Here is a 24,735-nt window from a genome sequence, read left to right on the forward strand (position 1 = left end):
CATGAAATCTGAAGGAGAGACACTGTGACATCCAAAATACCAATGAACTGTTCAGCTCAGCTGGGTTGTCCACTAACTGGTGGACTGGTAGATTCAATTGCTGAGTCCTTGAGCAAGACATGGAGCCCTTAAACCTAAACCTTTGGGCACAAGCCCTCTTTAACCCCATACAAAACATGACAAAAAGATGAACAAGAAGTATTGAACCATGAGGGCTGTGTTATGCAAAGAACTGTACTGTACACAAGTCTGTATTCGATAACGGCCTTATGTAACACAAATCTCCATCAGATCTAGGAGATGATTACTTTCAGGAAAACAGGGACGGATCACGATGCAAAGTTCACTGAGGTGGTGGATCCGGCTACATGCAGTGCTAGTGCATCATCTGGCAACTTATCAAAAGTGTAGAGAATTGTAACCTGAAATACTGAACGTGTGATGAAGAGCAGAATTTGACTAACAGACCAAAAAACTCAAGAGCTGCAGCAACCTCACATCAGAATATCATTACGTGAAAATCAGGCTTAAAGTGAAACTCACCAGTGACTGCATTGGTGGTCGCAGGCAGGCTCTCCCGCTCGTCTTTCACAGCTGTCACACCCATCCCGTACTCCGTGCCGGGCCTCAGGCCTACATAACCAATTTAACCAATCACAATTGTGTGGCAGATAAATCAAAAAGCAGTGTCATGTTTTGTTTCTACCAATCCACAGAACAAAGGGAGCCTCCATAATGAAGTAGCCAGCTGTTTCATCTAATGGCTCCAAAAACAAAACACTCTCATGTGGCTTTGATTGCACAATAGACTGCAGCCTAATTGGGTTTTATGGTAAGGCCTATACTCACCGTGGAGCTTCGGTGTTGTGTTTGCCACTGATGGATCTATAGGGCCCTTGTCACAGACCAGGAACAGTACTCGCTATGATACCGCAGGTTTGGGAGGCCCTTTGCGCTCCACAATTAAGTGTTCCCTTGGTCTGATCGCCTCTAATTCTTTTATTAAGTCCCACAGAGGTCAACACACAAGGAGCCTGGCAGCATGAAATTACACCTAATGCCCGGGAAACTCATTATCAATAAAATCACGAGCGTGAAGGCAATTACAGATAATAACTGTGTGAAAGAACCACCGAGGTGTATGTAGAGCCGGGGGGTGGGGGGTGGGGGTGCCGCCTGAATGGACACAGTGCTTTATTTCCACAGGATGGGCCTCCCAAGGACAAAGAATCAGAGTCAAACAAAGACACTATTACCCTGTTTGTGGAATTTTTTTGAATGTTATTTTGTTTATCCTGGTCTTTATTTCTGACATGCAGCTCTGCATGATTAAAAAAAAAAAAAAAACAGGAAAAACCCTCACTTTCACCTTAAAGCATGACATTAATGTCAGCGCATTACGTGTTTGATATCATGAAGTGAAACAAGCTGCAGCGTTATTCCATTTAAAGTCTTAAAACCAACTCCACCAACCCTGTCACCCCCCCCCCCCCCCCCCCCCCGTGACAGGGTCAAATAAAGTGGGGTTATAATAAAGAGGTGCCTTTTGTATTGTAGTTGAGCAAACTTCTGATGAGATAAAAAGCCCGTTCTGAAAATGACCACCATGAAGACAAACCCCATAGATAGATAGATAGATAGATAGATCCCATTTAACACGAAGAGCCACACTTTCCTGAGGAAATGGGAAAAGAAACCCTTTGAATTCTGTGTGTGTGTGTGTGTGTGTGTGTGTGTGTGTGTGTGTGTGTGCGTGCGTGCATGTGTGTTTTTAACAGATCTTTTTCAGAGCCAGCTTTTGGATGCAAAGTGCCAATGAGCTAATGTGATCTCAAAAGGACTAAAGGATGAAAGCAGACTATAAACCACAGAAAACTGACCGCGCTCTTTATGAAGAATTCAGTCAAGCTGTTTTGAAGCTTCAAATTTTCAAATGAGGGCGACAAGCGGTTGCTGTTTGTCGCTCGCTGGATTTTCAAGGGGTGTGGCCAGCTCCTGGGCTACCTGACACTGTCAGTATGAACTTTCCCTCTGTGCTTGACTGCTTCATGGAATCAAAGTTTGATTGATTTGTTAAATGGTAGCTTTTGGTAGCAAAGGTGAAGTGCTCGCTAACACAGATTTTAAAAAAACGTGTGAACAACATCCAAGCGAAGTAACCCCTATTGTGTGCATAGACAAAATCTTCGACCATTTAATTCAAAACATAAAAAAATGGGAATGAAAACAAAAGTGCTGAATTCGTATTTTTGTTGAATATAATTTGTCACATGCTTTTGTAGTCTGACCTATGTTGATGCAGAAGGTGCCCAAATTGTGAGTGAATTGCTTAGAACATTCCCATTTCCAAACTTTTGGCCAGTAGTTTCTATCCTATTCTAGTCTAGTCTAGTCTATTCTAGTCTAGTCTAGTCTATTATTATCTGTGTTTGTAGCCCTGGGGCCCATTACCTGTAATCTTGGCATGGGTGGTGTCTTTTGGCCCCGGGTGGAAGAGCAGCTCTCTGTGCTCACCTCCAGAAAGAGGGCCATACTTGATACGGTAGTTGTCCACCTGAGCTTGGCTGTTCTTCCACTGAAGAGTGATGCTCTCATCTGTCAGCTCTACCGTCTGCAGGTCTCTGGGGGCGTCCAGGTCTATTGAACACAGAAAAATACAAGTGGAGTCCAACCATTGCCCTGCCCCGACCTAATCTAAACATAGATACTACACCAAGGACCACAGGTTTTCACTGGTGTTTGTTTATCAACAGCAAATCTCAAAATGTTGCAAACATGTTTTAGTTCAAATTTGGTGAGGAAAGAATATTGTGTTGCTTGACATTTGGTTGCTCCTGTTTGTACAGGCTTGCCACAGTGGCCCCAGCACAGATCCGCATTGAGATTTGACACAAGCTTTACGTTGGATGCCCTTCCTGACTCAACTCCAGTGTTGCCCAGGAGGAACAGACACAATGCCTGGTCTTCCATCCAAGTACTAACCAGGACCTACTCTTCTTAGCTTCTGAGATCTAACAGGATGAGGCTCAACACAGAGCAGATCGGCTGCAGGGGTAAATCTTGTGTAGTAAGGTGAATTCCAGATTGAAAGAAATATGTTCCTACAAGCTTGGCTCACGAGGATTCCCCTTTGGATGACCTAGTACTTCATTGGTCTCATTGGTCTCAAATATCTCCGGAAGGCAGAAAGATATATGTCACTCATTTACAACTTGGCGTTGCCAGTAGGATGTGGCAGTTGATCAAATAGTCACAGGCAAAGTTTATTTATTCAGAAAGGCACCTCTGACCTCAGGAGAAAGTCAAAATGTGTTTGGGAGTTTATGTAGCAGGGTGAAATCCAGACTGAAATATGTTCCTGCTAGCGGGGATTTGCCTTTGGCTGACCTGGTCAAGCAACGGTTTTGTGAGCAAGACGTCTGGTGTTTGAATCCCATCAGAAGCTATAAAGATATATCACTCCATAACACTTGGGTCCAGGAAGAGTTTTGAGGTGTTGCTCTGTTGATATACGAACGTAATTTGGGTGTCGGGGGATTCCTGGGTTTTCAAGCAGATCTACATCCCATTTTAAACAACAGTTCCTTGATGTAAGATTTACACATCTACAATAAGTCATTAATATCCACTCGTAACAATCTGAGATGATCGGCTGAGACACAAAGCAAACACACCAAAGAATAATCAGAGGACTGTTGGGACTTTAGTGGAAGTGTGTGATCTTTGAGTGCCCTCTATTTCAACTTTAAACTACCTCCAACTTGAAGACACTTCCTTGAAGTGTGTCTGGGTAGTCCTCACTCTGAAGAATTTTTCTTATTATATACTCTTGCTGAGAGAACTCACAGCTCTCTAAAGGTAAATCTAGTTCCTAACTAGAAATCAGCACAAACCATGACTACATAGCAACTGCAGTCCCGTCACCTATACCTGTGAGGAAGGACTTGTGGACAGGAACGCTGGTCCGTTTTCCCTTCCAGGCTGTCAGAGTCACCTCGTACTGGGTGTCAGGGTTGAGGCCTCCCAGATGGTACTGGGTGTCAGTCGAGGACAGCTCCACCGCATTTCGACTGGCAGGATACAAGCTGGGCCCAAAGGAGATGCTGACCCCGTCCACCTCAGCCACAGGGTGGAACCAGGTCACCAAAGCTGTGGTGTCGGTCACGTCACGTACATTCACTTGGCCCGGGGCATCAATCACTACAGGGAAGAGGCGTGACATAGGTAAGATTTATTAGAACAATTCATTTTTCCTTTTTATTTACACCCTGTGATGATGATTAATTTAACTTATTGTTCCTTCTAGGTAATCCAAATTATATATAACTATAAAGTATATGAACTATTTGAGTTATTAATACTGTAAAAGGTGCTAACTGATTAGCAGACAATGTGTGCATGTGTGTGCGTGTGTGTGTGTATGAGGGAATTTTGAGTAAAGTATTGGGGGAGATGGACTTAAGGGAAAAAAACTGAAAACCGCTCTTGTTTTTGTTCGGGTAATCACAGTGGATCCGTTATCCGGTACACAACTCTACATGTAACTTGCACACTAACTAATTGCACTACCGTACTGCCCTTGAGGTTCATGCACCTACAGTCAGGCGCAGTGCTGCTGTATTGTTATTGTGAGCCAACAGAAACTATTGAGACATAGCCCACCGTTAACACTGCCTAAAGTTAAGCGCCCTTTTTATTGCTATTTCTATGCTACAATATTCAGATATGCCTTACATTGGGGGGGGGGGGGGGGGGGGGGGGGGGGGGGGTCATGATGCATGTGCACTCTGTTAACACAGGTGCATCAAACTATGGCAGTGAATTTAAAAGAAATAGTTAAAATGAAATAAAGGTCAACACATAGAAAAAATACAAAACTTTGCATTACAGTTTCATTGCTTCAACTCAGGGAGCTTTGGCGGCTGTTCTGTTTGTGGACTATGACATTTTACATGCAGATCCGTGAATTTGCCAAAAAACTTCTCACTTGAGTCCAGCAGATCAGCTTCCAGTGCATACAGTTTTTAAAGGCAATGAAGGATGACAATGTGTTGGTTTAATTCATGTTACACCCAAAACACGCTCATGATTAATTAATACACTTGATTGTGAGGGAGCATCAGTTACAACATTTTGGACATACGTTACATTTGTCACTGCATGATAGAGTGCACAGGTACCCCTGAGAAGGTCAGGGTGAAGTCCACATTTCACCTTGCTGCAGCAGACAGATGGCTACATTTGAGAGGTGGGGATGGAATGGCTGTCTGCCCAGATGGTTGTCATCCAGGACCCAAAGTGGTTCTGTAGTGTGATTTATGTGGCAATGTGCACGACCAGTACTTATTTCCAGATATGATCCTTCAGATGTGTTGAAGAGGCACCCCAGTGTCATAGTGTATGACCCACCAAAGACCATATGAATACGAGGTCTATTAGAAAAGAAACGACCTTTTATTTTTTCAAAAACTATATGGATTTGAATCACGTGTGATTGCGTCAGACAAGCTTGAACCCTCGTGCGCATGCGTGAGTTTTTTCATGCCTGTCGGTTGCGTCATTCGCCTGTGGGCAGGCTTTGAGTGAGCACTGGTCCACCCCCCTCGTCGGAATTCCTTTGTCTGACTTCTTCCTGAGAGACTGGCGCTTTGCTTGATCAAAAATTTTTCTGAAACTGTAAGGCACATCCAAGTGGACACCATTTGAGAAATTCAGACGGTTTTCGGTGAAAATTTTAACGGCTGATGAGAGATTATGGAGTGTTACTGTCGCTTTAAGGACTGCCCACGGAGCCAGACGGCGCGCCGTGCCCCGAGCCGCCGTCGTCAGCCTGTTTCGAGCTGAAAACTACCAAATTTAAGCCTCTGTTGACCCAGGACATCGTGAGAGAACAGAGAAGTTTCAGAAGAGCTCGGGATCAGCAGTTTATCCGGACATTCCACTGTTAAAGGAGATTTTGTAATGAAAGACGTGCGGACAGATTCGCGCATCGGCACCCAGCCGCTCATCGCACGGCGCCACAGCAAAACACCTCCGTTGGAAACATTACAGGACAAGTTTGAACATGCCCAGCTGTTAAACAATTTCTCGGATACTCACTTGACTGAAAGCCATCGAAAACCGCCTGAATCTTACGAATGGTTATCAACACGGAGATATTTTAAAGTAATTTAAAATATGAAAGTCCTTCTGGAGTTTCAGGGTTATCCAAACTACTTGCAGATCAAACCCCTGAACCATGAAGGGCACCAAGACTGATTTGTCACAAGCAAACAACTTTTGGAAAGTCAAACTTCTGTTCAGAGCTGATAAAATGAAGAATCTGCATTTGAGCTTAAGCTGCAATATGCCACTGGGGCGTCACGATACCATTCCCTTGGGAGCCTGGTTTCCCCCTTGTCTGACTGCTTGAATGACTGGTGCCGCCCACACATTGGAGTTTGGAAGGGGTAGGAGGGTGGAAACTGGCTTCACACAATGAGCCCTTCAGCATGCAAATCCTACAGTACTCATCACAAGCTTCTGTAATGGTCGACATTAAGAGAGCCTGAGTGACACAGACAACCGCGAACTTCATAATCCAAGTAGTGCTGACACACGGGAACACATACTGTCAATGTGTGCGCTGTGCAAGAGCGCACGTATAGTTTGCATCTTCACTGGATGTTTCTGTGCAAAGTTTCTTAACGACTCATCAACAAGACATTCATGAGACCTCTGAAAGTGATTCAAGCTTCACTTTGGTCTGTTGCTTCACAAGTCACAATTTCATGGTAGAGTGGAACAGAGAAGGACATTATGGACATTATGAATGCACATTTGAATGACTTCTGTGCATTCGAGCTGCACTCGAATTCTTTGTACTGTATTCGTGTGGCACTTAACAAAATCCGCCAAATTCACATGGCCAGCACAAATTTAATGAACATGGACACCACTGTCGAGCTGCATTCGAACTGGGGAATATTTGAACGGTGGTCGAAGGGCAGTCGTACCGCATTTATACTGCATTCTGTGCATTCTGATCGTGTTAGAGAACCTCAAAATGGATCAGGCATGACAAATCCTGCTGGCACGTCGAGATTGTGCCCCAGATGAGCCAGACCACTCCCCTCCCCCCCCCCCCCCCCCCCCCCCTTTCTGTGCATCCTGCTGGGGGCACGCAAAGGAAATACTGTAATGTGCAAAATCTGTGGCACGCAATCATTATGTGCACTAGATGTGAACATTGCGCAATCACACCGAATACACCGTGTGTCACAGTGCGTCAGCCATCTGTGTGATGTGCTGACGCTCAATGCGGATGTCTGGACAGGGTCTAACAGCCATGTTAACATGATATTACAGATACATCCTCTGACACACGAGGTGGACTGACAATTGAATTGAATGGAATTTTTGAATTGAATAATTGAATCTTCTCCCTCGCTGAGGAAGAGACTGTGGAGGGTGAAAAGGAGGCAATCTATGCTCTGGACTCCAAATGTGCACACGCTGACGCACACACACATACACATGGATCAGGAGGATCTGGAGTGGAGCACACAATCGTAGTTAACACACACACTTAAGGGGAAAACTTCAGTACCGACAAAACTGGCCGCTGGCCGGCATGGCTGTTTCATTTTATGTTTTTTGATGGGGATTTTATGAGTTGTTACCATTTATTTAATTAATCATTGCCTGCTTACATGATATTCAATGTAATCAAAAGTAGTCTGAGTTAAGTTTCTGCTTCTTGTGAAATGAACTGTATCAACTATCTGTTATCTGTGTGATGTGGGAGTGAAACCAGCCACAAGACTGAAAGAATATGTGTCTTAGCTGACTTGTTAAAGGATTCTACATTTATTATTGTCTGAATTATATTCTTTTATACTTCATTTACTCATTCAATCATAATAATTATGTACCCATTCATATATGCTGCATTTAAGCTAAATGATTGCTCAGCCACAGTGATGAACTAAAGGTTGTTTCAGGACTCTGTTGACATCGAAACTTAACTGCTTACTCCCTTCTTTCGGTAAAAGAAATGAGCATGTTTCACAGGAAACCGTAACTCACAAGCAACCGTTCACCCCTCCCTTCCCCAAACGCAATGTACCCTGATGCTACGTTGTATTGTTTATGATTTTTTTTTTCTTTCTAATAAAAGAGCAAGCGCCGGGGGGGGGGGGGGGGGGGGGGGGAGCGGTGGAGAGGAGCAGGGGAAGCAAGGTTGGTCTTAGGTTTGTACGCTCTCTCCGAAGCTTCTCCCCTTTGCGCAAAGCTCACAAAAGAGATCTCTGTCTAATGTTGTCTCTTTTTATGTGATTGTGCTTTGAGAAACTGTGTTTTGCAGGATACGATCTCAGGCACAGTTTAAGTGCCAGGTCCAGTTAGGGCAACGGACCTGACATTTTCCTGGCGCCCAACGTGGGGCGTTGACACATCCTCCCTCCGTAACCAGAAGACGACGCGCCGCAACCCCGTTAGACAGAGGAAAAGACCACCACTTCAAATGTGGCCGGCGTTCTAGACTGAAGTCGACTTGTGGCTCGGAGGAGGGATTGACGACGCTCTACGAAGCCACTAGAATCACAATTTTGATGTAAGTAAGGAGTCTTTTGTGTGGGATTGTGGACTTTAAGTTAATCACTGAAGTGTAACTAAAACACAGGAAGACCGTTCAACACGTGACCTGTGATTAACACACAGGAAGACCGTTTAATACGTGACCTGTGACTAAAATACAGGAAGACCATTTAACACGTGACCTGTGACGGGAAGACAGATTTATTCTTGACCCGATGTGATGTTTGCCACAGGAAGACAGTTAACACTTGACCTGGAGGGCAATTCTAAGACTATTATTTACGTCAAAGAGAGACAACTGTGACAACGTGTAGGATTGTTTTTTTTTCTCCAAATAATTTCACAAATTCTAATTGGACATTTTAAAAAAGTACTGAAAACCCAAGTTTATCTGAAGGGGTAATGAATGATGAATGAATGGAATGTATGACTGGGAATGATCGTAAGTGAATTCCCGTAACTCCGGTTGCAGTGTAGCTTGCGTGACATTCCATACGCACAAAAACTCAACAGCGACCGCAAGAAAGCAGAGGCAAGGTCGACCCGCCCAATCTAAGGATTTGGTAGAAGCTTGGTCGGCACCTCGCGGATGCGCCAGAGACATTAAAGGGGTCTTGAAATACCACTGATTTAGATGGCCCTAGGCCTAACCCCCTCAGTGGTCTAAAATGGGAAACACACAGGGTACATTAAAACTCGAGGGCGACCCCAAATATATGGAAAGGGTCTCCTCGGGATCCACACAGTACTGTAAAGACTGGAAAAAGAAATATGGTTTCACAAATAAACTTGTGGTGGGAAATTGTCAAAAGGTTGTAAGTGACATCACACTTCAAGTAGCCACAAAGACAGGAAAGAGTAAGTTAAAAAAGGAGGAAGAATTGAAAGTAGCGAAGAGATGGTTAGATGAGGCACAGAAGAGACAGAAAGCAATCAATGACAGGAAGAGTCAGAAAGGAAAGGACAAGATAATGTATGTAAGACCTGAAGATAATGAGACAGTGACCGGACGACAACAGCCACCATTACAGCCGAGACCACAACCTGGACAATAAATTGTACAACAACCATCACAGCAGAATTCACAAGTACAACAACAACAATCACAACTTACAGACTCTGGAAGTACACCCTGGAGATTGGATCTACATTAAAGTAATCAAAAGGAAATCTTGGTCCAGCCCAAAGTGGGAAGGGCCATTCCAAGTGTTACTAACAACACCAACTGCAGTTAAAATCGCTGAGAGGTCGAGTTGGATCCACCTAAGTCACTGTAAGCTGGTAAAACTCCTGGACAACCCAGAGGAAAAGGCATCCAGCCCAGAGGAAAAGATCATCTTGGGTGCATCTATCCCACTACAAAGACAAAGACCAAAGGTTGAAGCAGACGAGTAACCAGCTGTGACCAAGGAGAGGCCTGTCAACTCAGACCAGGATCAGAAGCAGGCGTACTACAAGCTTGAAATAAGAGCACTGAAGCTGACGTGACCAGACCAGGAGACAGAAGCAGACGAAACTGCATTTTTGAAAACAGGAGACAAGACGATCATGTTCTAATCCTGTGCACCTGTGTTTAAAAGAAACGTCAAGAACAGGGCACAGGACAGAGTACATGACACATTATCTTAAGTCCACTTGCAACATGCCTTACACATATTGATAATAGTACAGATTTATGCACTACAACTGAAGGGAAATAACATAAAAAAAAAGTTTCAGATTCCCTCAGTCCCTTGCTGAACTGAACTGAGACTGTGAACTGTCACCTTCAGCCCCTAAGCCTAGACAAACTGCACCTTTTGAACTGTCACTAAAGATGACACCTGTACCAGTCAACCTGAAGGACGAAGAGCTCCTGCTGAGGAGAGAAAGAGTTAGACGACGTAAGGGAGAAATCCAAGAGGTTCATAGCAGAAAGAAATGCTCTTGTTTTTGTTGTTGTATGATAATGTTGATTCTGTTAGCAGGGGTAATATATTTACTTCATCATTTCCGGTTACAAGGGACAGCTAGACAAAGCGAAGCGTTCGCAAAAATCAATAAAAGATACATACCTAAACAGATGCTAGCACTACTCGATGAGATAAAAAACGATACCACAGACAATCCATTACAGCAAAACTCATGGTACAATTATGCAACAATCGTAGCTCAATCAGTTAATGAGACAAACTGCTATGTCTGTTCATACATCCCAATATCCAGCACACAACCAACCTTATGGGCACGACCATTTAGTTATGGTATCACTGACTGTATTGTTCAAGCTATGTACGTAACAATGACTGGTGAGGATCACGTATATATGTCCAAAGCATACAGCGGATGGAATGGATCTCATTGGGGGAAAATTTATGACCAGTGTAGTCAATTAGTAACCTTGACTAGGATTAAGGCATCTGCACTTGTGGCCAAAACTGTTATAATACCCCACGGAATTAAATTTCCAATTTGTTATTATCAGGAAGGGAATGTATCAGTGGGACGGTTGACTGCTAAGAGATGTGTAGAGAATCGCCTAAATGTTGGAGAGTGTATTCAAGTTAACACAACCAAATCTGAAACCCTATATTGTGGAAAGTGGGACAGACCCTCCTGTCCAATAGATCACAATTGCTTCAGGATAGCAAAATTATGGTTACCGGCCCGGAACGGAACATGGTCAGTGGATGACGTGTTCTGGGTTTGTGGTACACGCTTGTACCTGAATCTCCCACCGGGATGGGATGGAATTTGCACCCCTACCCAGGTGTCAGATCACACCTTTGTCGTCGCGGCCGAGCCCAAAAGGCCAGAAAGGGTGAGGCGGAATTTAGACGACGTGGAGATTCACCAGGTAAAACACATCTGGCAGAGCGATGATGTGCCCGAGGAGTTTAAGATCTGGAAAGATTGGGAGAGGGGTGGTCTGTCCGTGTTGCCCTGGTTGGGTATTCCAAACTTACAGTTTCGATTAGAAACAGTAAATTATCAATTGGCTGTATTCCTAAACGCGTCTCTTGTAGTCAACAAAGCCCAAAACAAAATGTTGACCGAAATCCGTACGATGGTCCTCCAAAATCGATTAGCGTTAGATTTGTTAACAGCGGCACAAGGCGGAGTACGTGGAATGATAAATGCCACGTGCTGTACATATATATCTGATGAGATAAATTCTGATTCGGCACAACAGGTGATGAGGGTCCTGGAAAAAATGCAAAGTACTATGACCACCGAGCTTCAGGAAACAGCAGCACGATGGAGCCTGTGGGGGTGGTTTACCTCCGGCTCCTGGTAGCAAATATTGCTAAAATTCTTTACACCGGTTTTGATTTTGATTGGAGTTTTGATTGTTTTCTCCTGCTGTGCCATACCCTGTATTAAGGCAATGGTTACCAGGCTGGCAACCAAGCTGTTTGTGCAATTACAATTGGCTCACACACCAACCTATACACTTTTGAACCTCGAGGAGCCCCAAGAAGGATATGATAATGTGGACTAAGGACAAGACACTTATGATGATAATTGACAGTGTAAAGTCATGAAGTTATGAGTGAAAATGTGTAAACAAGTGCTCATGATGGATGAGTGAAATTATGCTGAATTATTGTCATACACTAGCTAACTACAAATAAATGCTAAAAGAGGAGGGAAATGATGGGGATTTTATGAGTTGTTACCATTTATTTAATTTATCATTGCCTGCTTACATGATATTCAATGTAATCAAAAGTAGTCTGAGTTAAGTTTCTGCTTCTTGTGAAATGAACTGTATCAACTATCTGTTATCTGTGTGATGTGGGAGTGAAACCAGCCACAAGACTGAAAGAATATGTGTCTTAGCCGACTTGTTAAAGGATTCTACATTTATTATTGTCTGAATTATATTCTTTTATACTTCATTTACTCATTCAATCATAATAATTATGTACCCATTCATATATGCTGCATTTAAGCTAAATGACTGCTCAGCCACAGTGATGAACTAAAGGTTGTTTCAGGACTCTGTTGACATCGAAACTTAACTGCTTACTCCCTTCTTTCGGTAAAAGAAACGAGCATGTTTCACAGGAAACCGTAACTCACAAGCAACCGTTCACCCCTCCCTGCCAGGTCCAGTTAGGGCAACGGACCTGACATTTTATTTGAAATTTTTGCAGAGAAGCACTACATAAAAGCAGCACTGCATTTTTGATTCGAGAGCACAAAGCACACCTCATTTGGTTGCTTTGCAGTGGTTGGTGGTGGTGATGCTTGCAAAGTTGTTTATTTTTTCCTTAAATCTGGCACAGATGTGTAGTTATAAATGACTATTCTCCACCCTCCCCTATTGGCCATATAGCTACACCAAATTTCACCAGGTCTGTCCTTCTGCACTGTAGAAGTTGATGTTGAATTTGCAGTTTCTCATGTTCTGCAGCAACGAATGCAGCTTCTTGGTGTTGCTTTTCTTCACCGCTTGACCCTCTGCAGTGCAGAACAAGTCAACAGATCCACCTGGCTCATGATTGCAGCTTGGCTGGAAGGTGCTGGACAAAGTAATTCTGCCGTGCCCTAAAGCTGATAATCTTCTTCCCCTTTCGAGCATCCCTGCTGAATGCCACTGCATCGAATATCTTTAATATGATGCTTGCGCACTTCGCAATGCCTTGTGACGAAGGCATTGAACCCAAGGCTCGGAAAAAACAATTAAAGAAAAATTTTTCTTAAGAAAAATACAATTATTTTCAAGTTAAATGAAATTTTTAGAGGTGGTTACCACGCAGTTACAGTAAGTGTGCTCATTTCCAATGCGGAAGGTTCCAAGTTCAAAGCCACCACTGCCCATTCTTCATGCAATATGGAGTTGCATCAGGAAGGGCATCCAGTGTAAACCTTGTGCCAAATCAACATACAGATCTACCATAAATCTGCTGTTGCAACCCTGAAAGAAACAAGAGAGAAACTGAAGGAAGGTTTAGTTTAGATGCAGCAACAATGTGTATAATACAGTACAGCAGTTTTTCTGGAAACAACTGTTATTGTTGAGGTTGCTTTCAAAATATACCACAATTTGGATACGAAAATCCATCCTGGCAAAACTTGAGTGCAGGTTTCTGTTTGAGCACAGGATGTCATGTTGTAGCAACAACCTTGTTGACTAATTGAGATACCTTGTAGCTTTACAATAAGGCTGTAAATCAATTAGGGTTTTTTTGACTGAATCATTGTGCATTGAAATTTAATGACTTAATCACACGGCACTGACATATCAAAGGGTTTTCTGTATTGCTTTAGGAGCTGCAGAATGGATAAACCAGATACAGAACTCAGTGAAGCTACACACAGTGGTGAAAACTGTTTTTGCATTTAACTTTGACAGCTTCAAATAATTCTTTTGACATTAATTTCTGGAAATCCCATCTTCCAAATCTGCTGCAGCAGAATAGTGGTTGGGGAGGTGGGGAGCATGGCATATTCTTTGAATCAACTGGTTTGAGAGCAGTGGTGACATTCTTTGATATTAATCAGGATATTAATTATCCTGCAAGGATAACTCGATAAAAATGAAAGCTATTAATGGTTGCAAGGAGGTAAGAGGACTCACTGTAACAAGTGAAAATTTCTCAAGACGTAACATTTTCATCTGAAGGCATCCACAGTAATGCTTTAGACATTTTTTTCCTATGTGGATGAGAGTAGTACCATTCAAAAAATGAGGAATGGAGCTTTTTCTGAACTCTTTGAAGTAATAATTTTCTGTTCCTTCTACTGCCTTTTTATTTATGGTGAGGGTAAGCTTTCACAATACTCAGTATATTTTCAGATGCATTTCTGCCCATGTGAAAAGGACAGTTCTCTGCAGTAGATCACTGCACGCATATCAAAATATAGCTTCTGGCATCAAACAACAAATAAATACAAAAGAGGCCTCCGTGTCTTCAGTGCTGAGGACTCCACCTCCTGAAAAAAGCCAAGAAGATGCCTGGTGGCCTGTCTGGGTGGTTGTCAATCAGGATCCAGGGTGGTTACACAGTGTAGCGAATGCGATATTATGTGGTACCAAAATTGACTTCCATATAGAAGCCTTGGTGTTGTGTGGGCCGCTGAAGAGGAGGTACTGCTGGCCCACCACCACCAGATGGCACCCTGCTTGAAGTGCGGGCTTCAAGCACGAGAGGGCGTCGGAGCAACCGGGAGTGACAGCTCCGTTGGCAGTGAAGGCCGTGTGGGATCCGGCTCGGTTCGGGACGGACGTCTCCTATCCTCAAGCCTGCCCACACGTCACGCTACATATAATTGTCTGTGGTACCAAAACTGTTTGTCTGTATTCCGTTGTGCACTTCACAACATTAAATTGTTACTGTTTGGCTTATCCATTGTCCGTTCATTTAACGCCCCCTGTTGTGGGTCCGTGTTCCTACACCTTCACAACAGGATTTCTCAGCCAGCGTCATGGATCCCGAGGGGCGTCAACCATCTCTTGAACAGCCAATGGAAGAGCGAGGTGCACAGGCGTCAGCAGGAGGCGTGTTAGGTGAGCTGCAGCAAATCTTAACCGCTTTCACTGCTCGGCTGGACTTACTCACCGAGCAGAATGTGATTCTCAATCGGAGGATGGAGGCTTTCACCGCCAAGGTGGAAGCGCAGGCTCAGGGCGCTGCTGCAGCACCTCCTCCTGCTGACCGGAGGCCTGAAACAGACATTCCGCTGGTCGTTCAACGAACCCCCCCACCGTCCCCTGAAGCTTACATAAGCCCTCCGGAGCCGTACGGAGGCTGTGTCGAGACGTGCGTGGACTTCTTAATGCAGTGCTCGCTCGTCTTTTCACAGCGTCCCGTCATGTACGCGTCAGACGCCAGCCGGGTGGCTTACGTAATAAATCTGCTTCGAGGAGAGGCACGCACCTGGGCTACGGCGCTCTGGGAGCAGAATTCACGGCTCCTAACGACGTATACTGGGTTTGTGAGGGAATTCAAGCAGGTTTTTGATCACCCCCATAGAGGCGAATCTGCTTCGAACTTGCTGCTGTCAATCAGGCAGGGGTGTCGGAGCGCAGCTGAGTATGCAGTCGACTTAATTTAATTAATTTAATTTATTAATTTATATAGCGCCAAATCACGACAAAGTCGCACCAATGCGCTTCACATAATTCACAACAACACAAATTAATCTAAATTCAAAATTAAAAGCAAGAAAAGCACAGTTAAAAGATAAAACACAGTAGAATAAAAAGAAATTACAAAGCAAACACAAACAGATTAAAAAATTAATGATAAGACAGTCTAAAAAAGTGGGTCTTCAGTCTTGATTTAAAAATCTCCACCGTGTCAGACTGCCGAATAACAGCAGGTAGATCATTCCAAAGAGCTGGACCACGGTAGGAGAAGGCTCTATACCCCATAGACTTTTTGTTCATCCTCAGAACACACAGAAGCCCTGCGCCCTGCGAACGCAAAGGCCTCGCAGGTACGTAGGGCTTAACCAAGTCCGCCAAGTAGGAAGGCGCCAGTCCATGAACAATTTTATAAACCAACAATAAAACTTTAAAATCCAATCTGGCAGAAACCGGTAGCCAATGAAGGGATGCCAGAATGGGAGTAATGTGGTCAAACCTTCTACTTTGTGTCAAAATTCTGGCAGTAGCATTCTGTACCAACTGAAGTCCTCGAATGCTAGACTGCGGCAGACCAGAAAATAAAGCATTACAATAATCCAATCTAGAAGAGACAAATGCATGAATCAGAGTCTCAGCATCAGCCATAGACAGGATGGGGCGAATCTTGCTATATTTCTCAGATGAAAGAAAGCAGTCCTCGTAATGTCCCTAATGTGGAGGTCAAAGGACAACGTAGGATCAAAGATTACCCCAAGGTTCCTCACTTTGTCAGTATGATGTATAACACATGAACCTAGGCTAAGCGCCAGCTGATCAAATTGGTGCCGATGTCTTGCTGGGCCAAGAACCATCATTTCAGTCTTATCAGAGTTCAAAAGTAGAAAGTTGCTAGACATCCAACTTCTCACTGCTGCAAGACAGTCCTGTAAAGATTTTATGTGGACAGGATTTCCAGCAGCTATCGGCATATACAACTGAGTATCATCAGCATAACAATGAAAAGCAACCCCGAAACGCCGCAAAATGTTCCCAAGGGGTGCCATATACAGGGAAAAAAGCAAGGGACCCAGAACGGATCCCTGTGGAACCCCGAACTTCATGCCCTTAAAGTCAGAGATAGTGTCATTGCACAAAACACAATGGGAAGGACCAGACAGATAAGACGTCAGCCACACAAGAGCAGTTCCAGTAATCCCAAAACAGTTTTCTAGCCTATCAAGTAGAATATGATGATCAACTGTGTCAAATGCAGCACTGAGATCCAACAACACCAATGCTGTAGTAGTATCCGAATCCATTGCTCGCAGAAGATCATTAACTACTTTAATAAGTGCTGTTTCTGTGGAGTGATGTCTTCTAAAAGCAGACTGCAGTGGCTCAAAAAGGTCATTCTCAGTAAGATAGTCCACAAGCTGCCGTGAAACCACCTTTTCCAGAATTTTAGAGCAGAATGATAGATTTGATATCGGCCTATAATTTTTCAATTCACCAGGATCAAGATTAGATTTCTTGAGTAGTGGTTTAACCACTGCAGATTTAAAACAATTTGGAACAGATCCAGAGTTTAAAGAAAGGTTAACAATTTCCAGCACAGTCGGCCCAAGAATGGGCCAAAGATCCTTAAACAATTTTGTTGGTATAGGATCAAATAAACAAGTTGTGCTTCTAGTAGACATCACGAGTTTCGTCAGCACACCTTGTGAGATACTGTTAAATTCCGTGAATCTAGGTAGCACCTCAGTAGTAGTCCCCAGCTCAGTAGCTGGATACAATGATTCAACCAAAATATGCTGAGATGTGCTCAACCTAATATCTTCTATTTTCTTTTCGAAATAGTCCAGAAAGTCCTGTGCTGAAAAAGGAGAACGACCAACAGGTGGCTGTCCATGAATAAGAAATGCCACCGTATCAAACAAGAACTTTGAGTTATGCTTGTTTTTGTTGATCAATTCAGAATAATACGCCTGCTTCGTAGCCAATAAAGCATGCTTATAATCTAAAATAGCTTCACGCCACGCAAGGTGAAACACCTCTAGTTTGGAACTACGCCATTTCCATTCCAACCCTCTAGCCTTCTTCCTAAGGTCACGCAAATAACTATTGAACCAGGGTGTCTGTGCTTTGGGAAGGCGTGGCTTTAATAGAGGAGGCGCAATCTTATCAAGTGTGGTTTTTAGCACTAAATTCAGGCTATCTGCAAGACTGTCTACTGACTGAAATTTCATCAAGCTTGAAGTTAGGATTTCAGGTAGTCTTGCTTCGAGTTCAGTCAAAGTTGAAGGTTTAATTTGTCGCCACAATGATAGGCAAGGTTGTTGCTCCACTAAACGCGGCAGCGTAATTGTAAACCTAATAAGCGAGTGGTCAGAGACCGCTGATGCAAGAGGCAGGATGTCAATATTTGTGACAGCAAGGCCACGTGCAAGAACCAAATCCAGAGTATTACCACTGATATGCGTTGAACCATGAACGAACTGCTGAAATCCTAATGCATCCATGATTTCCATAAATGATTTACCGAGGGGATCAGAGAGCTTATTTATATGAATGTTAAAGTCACCAATAATCAAAATGTTGTCTACACTAGTTGAAAGACTAGAGATGAACGTGCCAAATTCATCTAAAAAATCAGAATATGGGCCAGGAGGCCTGTAGACAGTGACAATATAACATATCTGATTTCCAGTTTTATGACCCTGACAGTACTTAGCATCATGGGCATAACGGAGAATCAGATGCTCAAATGAATTATATTTCTGACCCCCAACAGTTACTAAAGTAAACCTGGATTTATAAATAAAAGCAACACCCCCGCCTTTCTTCACATCACGTGAAACGTTACTAAAAGTGTACTCCGGTGGGCAGGCCTCATTCAGAGGAAGGACAGCTGTGGATTTAATCCAGGTTTCACATAATCCAAGCATATCCAGATGATGATCCACAATTAAGTCATTCACTAGCAATGACTTCAGAGACAATGATCTGATGTTAATGAGACCCAAACTAAGGATCTCAGTGGGATCAGCAGGTTTTAATGAGGTCATGCGGACGTTCTGCTCCTCAGCAGCCAGTGTTTCAATGGCCGGAAAAGCTCAGGTGAAACGCTGCATCTGAGAGCCCGCAGACGACAGCACCGGCGTAAAAACTCCGCAGCCTGGCGAGAGGCAGCAGCGGGAAGCTGCGGCACAAACGGGCACAGCTTTAGCGGAGCTGGTCCGGTCATCAGTTCAGGAACAGGACGAATCCAGCAGCCTCTCGTGCGCAGCGCACGCTCCCATGCCCAAAAATATCGTCCATCACAGAGGCGGCGAGGATCAGACCCTCTAGTGAAGGCTGCCAGGTAAAACTTAAGTTTCACCAACAGACCGCTCCGCTTTCCGCGCCTTCTAAAGCGCCTCCTCCGCAGAGGAATGCAAGGAAAACGGAGCAGGTGGAGCGGGACGTCCGCGAGCACAGGTGGCAGAGCAGGGCGGGGCTCTCCAAGCTCAGACCCAGACGACAGCAGCGGCTCATAAAGAGCATTAATGTCCAAGAGAGACTGGCGACCATACACAAGCAAGACTGAAGTGTCCCGGCAGAACACACAGAGCAAAAACACAGCAACAAATAGCAAAAAACTCGACGAGCGACAGGGCTGACGGTATGCCAAACACACAGGCGCCACAGACTTCCGCATTGCGGCAGCGCGAGCCGGCTGGAATGCTGTTGCGCTCCGCGCCGCCTTTGTAAACGGACTGTCTCTGGTCCTTAAGGAGCACCTGGTGGTGAAGGACGAGCCACGGGATTTAGACGGGCTTATCGACCTGGTTATACGGTTAGACAACCGATTAACAGAACACCGACGGGAGCGAGACGAAGGGCGTGTTCAGGCACAAGCCGTCCCTCTTCCTCCCGGGTCCGAAAGGGAGCCGACTTCCCCACGCTCCACAGCCAGGGCATCTACGTGACGACAGCTCCCCCTGCTGACGTTGCTATGGAAACAAGCAGGGCCAAAAGGTGATCAGATCAGAGACAAAGGAGGCTGGTCCGTGGGGAGTGTTTTCTCTGCAGCTCAACCGAGCACACACAGAAAAAATGCCCCAAACGGTCAATACAGCAGCATTCGTCCTTAGAGACTGGGCTAAGGGTGGGTTACAATACCCACGCGGGGAGACCCCGAAAATCTGCACGCATCCCAGTCACGATCCTGAGTTGGGATCTAACCCTTCACGCCCCAGCACTGGTGGACACGGGGTCGGAGGGGAATCTGGTGGACAGCAGATGGGCAAGGGAAGTCGGGCTCCCTCTAGTGGCTCTACCTTCACCTTTGAAGGTATGGGCACTAGATGGCACCCTTCTTCCATTAATCACACACCAGACACAGCCAGTGACATTGGTGGTGTCTGGTAATCACAGGGAGGAGATTGTGTTTTATGTAACACCTTCTACCTCCCGTGTGATATTGGGTTATCCTTGGATGATAAAACACAATCCCCGGATTGATTGGCCGTCTGGGGTTGTGGCTCAGTGGAGCGAAACCTGCCACCAGGAATGTCTCGGATCCTCGGTTCAGCCTGGTGTGACAGCTAGTGAGGAGGTTAAAGTCCCCCCAATCTGACGACGGTGTCAAGTGAGTACCACGATCTTGCTGACGTTTTCAGCAAAGATCTGGCGCTCACCCTTCCCCCGCACCGTCCGTATGATTGTGCCACTGATTTGATCCCGGGCGTTGAGTACCAGTCCAGCAGGCTGTACAACCTCTCACGTCCTGAGCGAGAATCAATGGAGACCTACATCCGGGACTCATTAGCTGCCGGGCTGATCCAGAATTCCACCTCCCCGATGGGTGCTGGTTTCTATTTTGTGGGCAAGAAAGACGGCGGACTCCGTCCATGCATTGATTACAGGGGGCTGAACTAAATCACGGTTTGCAACCGATACCCTCTGCCCCTGTTAGATTCAGTGTTCACGCCCCTGCATGGAGACCAAATATTCACAAAACTGGATCTTAGGAATGCGTACCACCTGGTTCGGATCCGGAAGGGAGACGAATGGAAGACGGCATTTAACACCCCGTTAGGTCACTTTGAGCACCTGGTCATGCCGTTCGGCCTCACTAACGCCCCCGCGACGTTCCAAGCTTTGGTAAACGATGTCTTGCGGGACTTCCTGCATCGGTTTGTCTTCGTATATCTGGACGATATACTCATCTTTTCCCCGGATCCTGAGACTCATGTTACGCATGTATGTCAGGTCCTGCAGCGGTTGTTGGAGAACCGGCTGTTTGTGAAGGGCGAAAAGTGCGAGTTCCACCATACTTCTTTGTCCTTCCTGGGGTTTATAATCTCCTCCAACTCCGTCGCCCCTGATCCGGCCAAGGTAGCGGCGGTGAGAGATTGGCCCCAACCAACAAACCGTAGGAAACTACAACAGTTCCTCGGTTTTGCTAATTTTTACCGGAGGTTCATCAAGGGCTAGAGTCAGGTGGTTAGTCCCCTGACAGCCCTGACCTCCACAAAAGTCCCCTTCACCTGGTCGGATCAGTGCGAAGCCACGTTTAGGGAGTTGAAATGCCGGTTCTCGACTGCACCAGTTCCAAGTCGCCAGTTTATAGTCGAAGTGGACGCCTCTGACTCAGGGATAGGAGCCGTGCTGTCCCAGAGCAGGGAGTCTGACAAGGTTCTCCACCCATGTGCCTATTTTTCCCGCAGGTTGACCCCGGCTGAAAGGAATTATGACGTCGGCATTCGGGAACTTCTTGCAGTGAAGGAGGCTCTGGAGGAGTGGAGACACCTGTTGGAGGGAGCTTCAGTACCGTTCACGGTTTTTCACTGACCATCGGAACCTGGAGTACATTCGGACCGCCAAGCGTCTGAACCCCAGGCAAGCCCGCTGGTCACTGTTCTTCGGGCGTTTTGACTTTCGGATCACATACCGCCCCGGGACGAAGAACCAATGATCTGACGCCCTGTCCCGGGTGCACGAAGAGGAGGGCAGGACCGAGCTGTCAGACCCAACCGAAACCATCATCCCCGAGTCCACTGTCGTGACCACCCTCACCTGGGACGTGGAGTAGACCGTCCGGGAGGCCCTGACACGGAACCCGGACCCGGGGACCGGCCCAAAGAACAGACTACACGTCCCACCAGAAGCAAGAGCTGCCGTCCTGGACTTCTGTCACGGTTCCAAGCTCTCCTGCCACCCAGGGGTGCGAAGAACCGTGGCAGTTGTCCGGCAGTGTCTGGTGGGCGTCTCTGGAAGCCGACGTCCGGAAGTACGTCCAGGCCTGCACCACCTGCGCCAGGGGCAAAGCGGACCATCAAAAGACCCAGGGCCTCCTCCAGCCTTTGCCCGTGCCTCATCGCCCCTGGTCTCACATCGGCCTGGACTTCGTCATGGGCCTCCCGCCGTCCCAGGGCAAGACCACCATCCTCACGATAGTGGACCGGTTCTAAAAAGGAGGCCCACTTCGTGGCCCTCCCGAAGCTCCCGATGGCCCAGGAGACTGCAGACCTCCTGGTCCACCATGTCGTGCGTCTGCATGGGATTCCATCGGACATTGTTTCGGATCGTGGTCCTCAGTTCTCCTCCCAGGTCTGGAGGAGCTTCTGCAGGGAACTGTGGGCCACCGTAAGTCTCTCGTCCGGGTACCATCCCCAGACGAACGGGCAGGCAGAGCGGACAAATCAGGAACTGGAGCAGGCCCTCTGCTGCATGACCTCTGCGCACCCGACGGCCTGGAGTGACCATCTGGCCTGGATCGAGTACGCGCATAATAGCCAGGTATCATCGGCTACCGGCCTCTCCCCGTTTGAGGTGTGTTTGGGGTACCAGCCCCCATTGTTCCCGCTAGTGGAGGGAGAGGTCGGGGTGCCCTCGGTCCAGGCCCATCTGAGGAGGTGCCGTCGGGTGTGGCGTACCGCCCGCTCTGCCCTGCTCAAGGCCTGGACGAGGGCTAAGGCCCATGCAGACCGCCAGCGTGCCCCGGCCCCTACGTATCAGCCCGGGCAGGAGGTTTGGCTATCCACGAAGGACATTCCACTACAGGTAGAATCCCAAAAACTAAAGGACAGGTTCATTGGACCATTTTCCATACTTAAAGTCCTCAGTCCGGCCGAAGCTGAAGCTACCAGCTTCACTGCGGATTCATCCAGTGTTCCATGTTTCACAAATCAAACCCTACCACACATCAACTCTCTGCACCCCCGGACCGGCGCCGCCTCCTGCCCGGATCATAGATGGAGAGCCTGCCTGGACCGTGCGCAGGCTCCTGGACGTCCGTCGAAAGGGCCGGGGGTTTCAGTATCTGGTGGACTGGGAGGGTTATAGACCCGAAGAGCGCTCCTGGGTGAAGAGGAGCTTCATCCTGGACCCGGGCCTCCTGGCCGACTTCTACACCTGTCACCCAGACAAGCCTGGTCGGGCGCCTCCTGGCGCCCGTTAGGGGGGGGGGTCCTGTTGTGTGGGCCGCTGAAGAGGAGGTACTGCTGGCCCACCACCACCAGATGGCGCCCTGCTTGAAGTGCGGGCTTCAAGCACGAGAGGGCGTCGGAGCAACCGAGAGTGACAGCTGTCACTCATCATCAGCACCAGCTGTAACTCATCCACAGTTCATCACCACCACCATAAAGGCCGGACTACAACTCCACCTCCCCGCCGAGAAATCAGCCACTAGAGAGGTAATTTCTCTGCTACACTTAACTCTGACTTAGAGTCTGAACTTCTTTGCAGCCGATTTCCTGTGGTGTGCCTTATCTGAGGGATTGGCGTTTGGTGTGATTAGCGATGGCTTCGCTTCACACTCCAACCAGATAAGTTGTTAGACAGGAGCTGCACGAGTGTGTGATTGGAGGTGGAGGTGCTCCCTCCCAAAAGAACACAGACTGTGGGATTACTGAGTGTGCGAACTCACACTCATCAATACTGTTTCTGTTCTCTGCCAGCAGTACCAGGTCTGACAGCTGGAGACGGTGGCCACCTGGGGATCCAGGACTTGGCGGCTCCGGTGTTCTTCAGATCCGTTGGCAGTGAAGGCCGGCTCGGTTCGGGACGGACGTCTCCTATCCTCAAGCCTGCCCACACGTCATGCTACATATAATTGTCTGTGGTACCAAAACTGTTTGTCTGTATTCCGTTGTGCACTTCACAACATTAAATTGTTACTGTTTGGCTTATCCATTGTCCGTTCATTTAACGCCCCCTGTTGTGGGTCCGTGTTCCTACACCTTCACAACACTTGGGATGAAACTGTGCCAGCATTTCCAATCATTATTTCAAAAAGAACTCTAAATTTGCTTCCAATCAATAACTATAATCTATGGTATCAAATAGGGATGTCCCAGTACATTCTGGACATAGGGGCTGGTGTTTAAATTGGACTGATATCAACTCTGTGTACCTTCAGTTCAATTCAATTTGATGTTCTGCTCAACTTCAAACCAAGCATCAGAATAGGGAAGAAAGGTGATTTAAGTTAGTAGTTCCCAATTCTGGTCCTCATGGAACCCAAACCTGCACATTTGTTTCATCTCTCCCTGCTCTTCTCAAAGGTGATTTGTACATTCAGGTGGGCTCAGTCAATGAAGAGCCAACAGACACATGACTGAGCCAATTTGCTGTGAGCAAAGCAGGGGGAGATAGAAGCTGTGCAGGTTAGGGGTACCCCAAGACCTGGAACTAATGATTTACTTTGAATGTGTCATGGTCATTGGTACCAAACAGGTTGGTTTGAGTGTTTTACAAACTGCTGATCGACTGGGATTTTCCTACACACCCATCTCTAGGGTCTACAGGCAATGGACCAACAAAGTTATGGGTCGGTCTTGGTTTGCTCAGCCCTGCTGTTGACCAAGGCAGGGATGTACATCTGGAGCTGGTCCCCGGGTGCCTAATGGCAACTTCTGCTCCTACTGGCAATTAGGATGGGTTAAATGCAGTAGACGCATTTCATTGTGCAGGGAACATGTTCTTTTGTGCATATGACAATAAAATTCTTTTGAATCCTTGAATACTTGAATCCTTGAAGAAGAAACATCCAAGAAGCTATGGTTCTCTGACTGAAAATGCTGTACTAACAGCACTGGCCATTCTGAAGTCAAAAT

General features: G+C 46.3%; 1 protein-coding gene and 1 long non-coding RNA gene across 3 annotated transcripts in view; one reads left to right on the forward strand and one right to left on the reverse strand.

Annotated features, from left to right (window-relative positions):
• tnc (tenascin C) overlaps positions 1 to 24,735 on the reverse strand; it is a 131,460-nt gene that overhangs the window by 62,207 nt on the left and 44,518 nt on the right. For both annotated transcript variants that reach the window (XM_034171005.1, XM_034171004.1), the window contains exons 8-10: positions 3,931 to 4,200; positions 2,452 to 2,637; positions 544 to 633 (exon numbers count right to left, since the gene is read on the reverse strand). In XM_034171005.1, coding sequence (XP_034026896.1) covers positions 544 to 633; positions 2,452 to 2,637; positions 3,931 to 4,200 — 546 coding nt within the window. The remainder of the gene's footprint in view (positions 1 to 543; positions 634 to 2,451; positions 2,638 to 3,930; positions 4,201 to 24,735) is intronic.
• On the forward strand, positions 7,066 to 13,011 carry LOC117511054. The gene is made up of 3 exons (XR_004560872.1): positions 7,066 to 7,076; positions 8,667 to 8,669; positions 12,918 to 13,011. It is a non-coding gene; the product is annotated as an uncharacterized LOC117511054 (long non-coding RNA).

The sequence above is a fragment of the Thalassophryne amazonica genome, chromosome 5 (genome assembly GCF_902500255.1).
Source record: "Thalassophryne amazonica chromosome 5, fThaAma1.1, whole genome shotgun sequence".
Lineage (NCBI taxonomy): Eukaryota > Metazoa > Chordata > Actinopteri > Batrachoidiformes > Batrachoididae > Thalassophryne > Thalassophryne amazonica.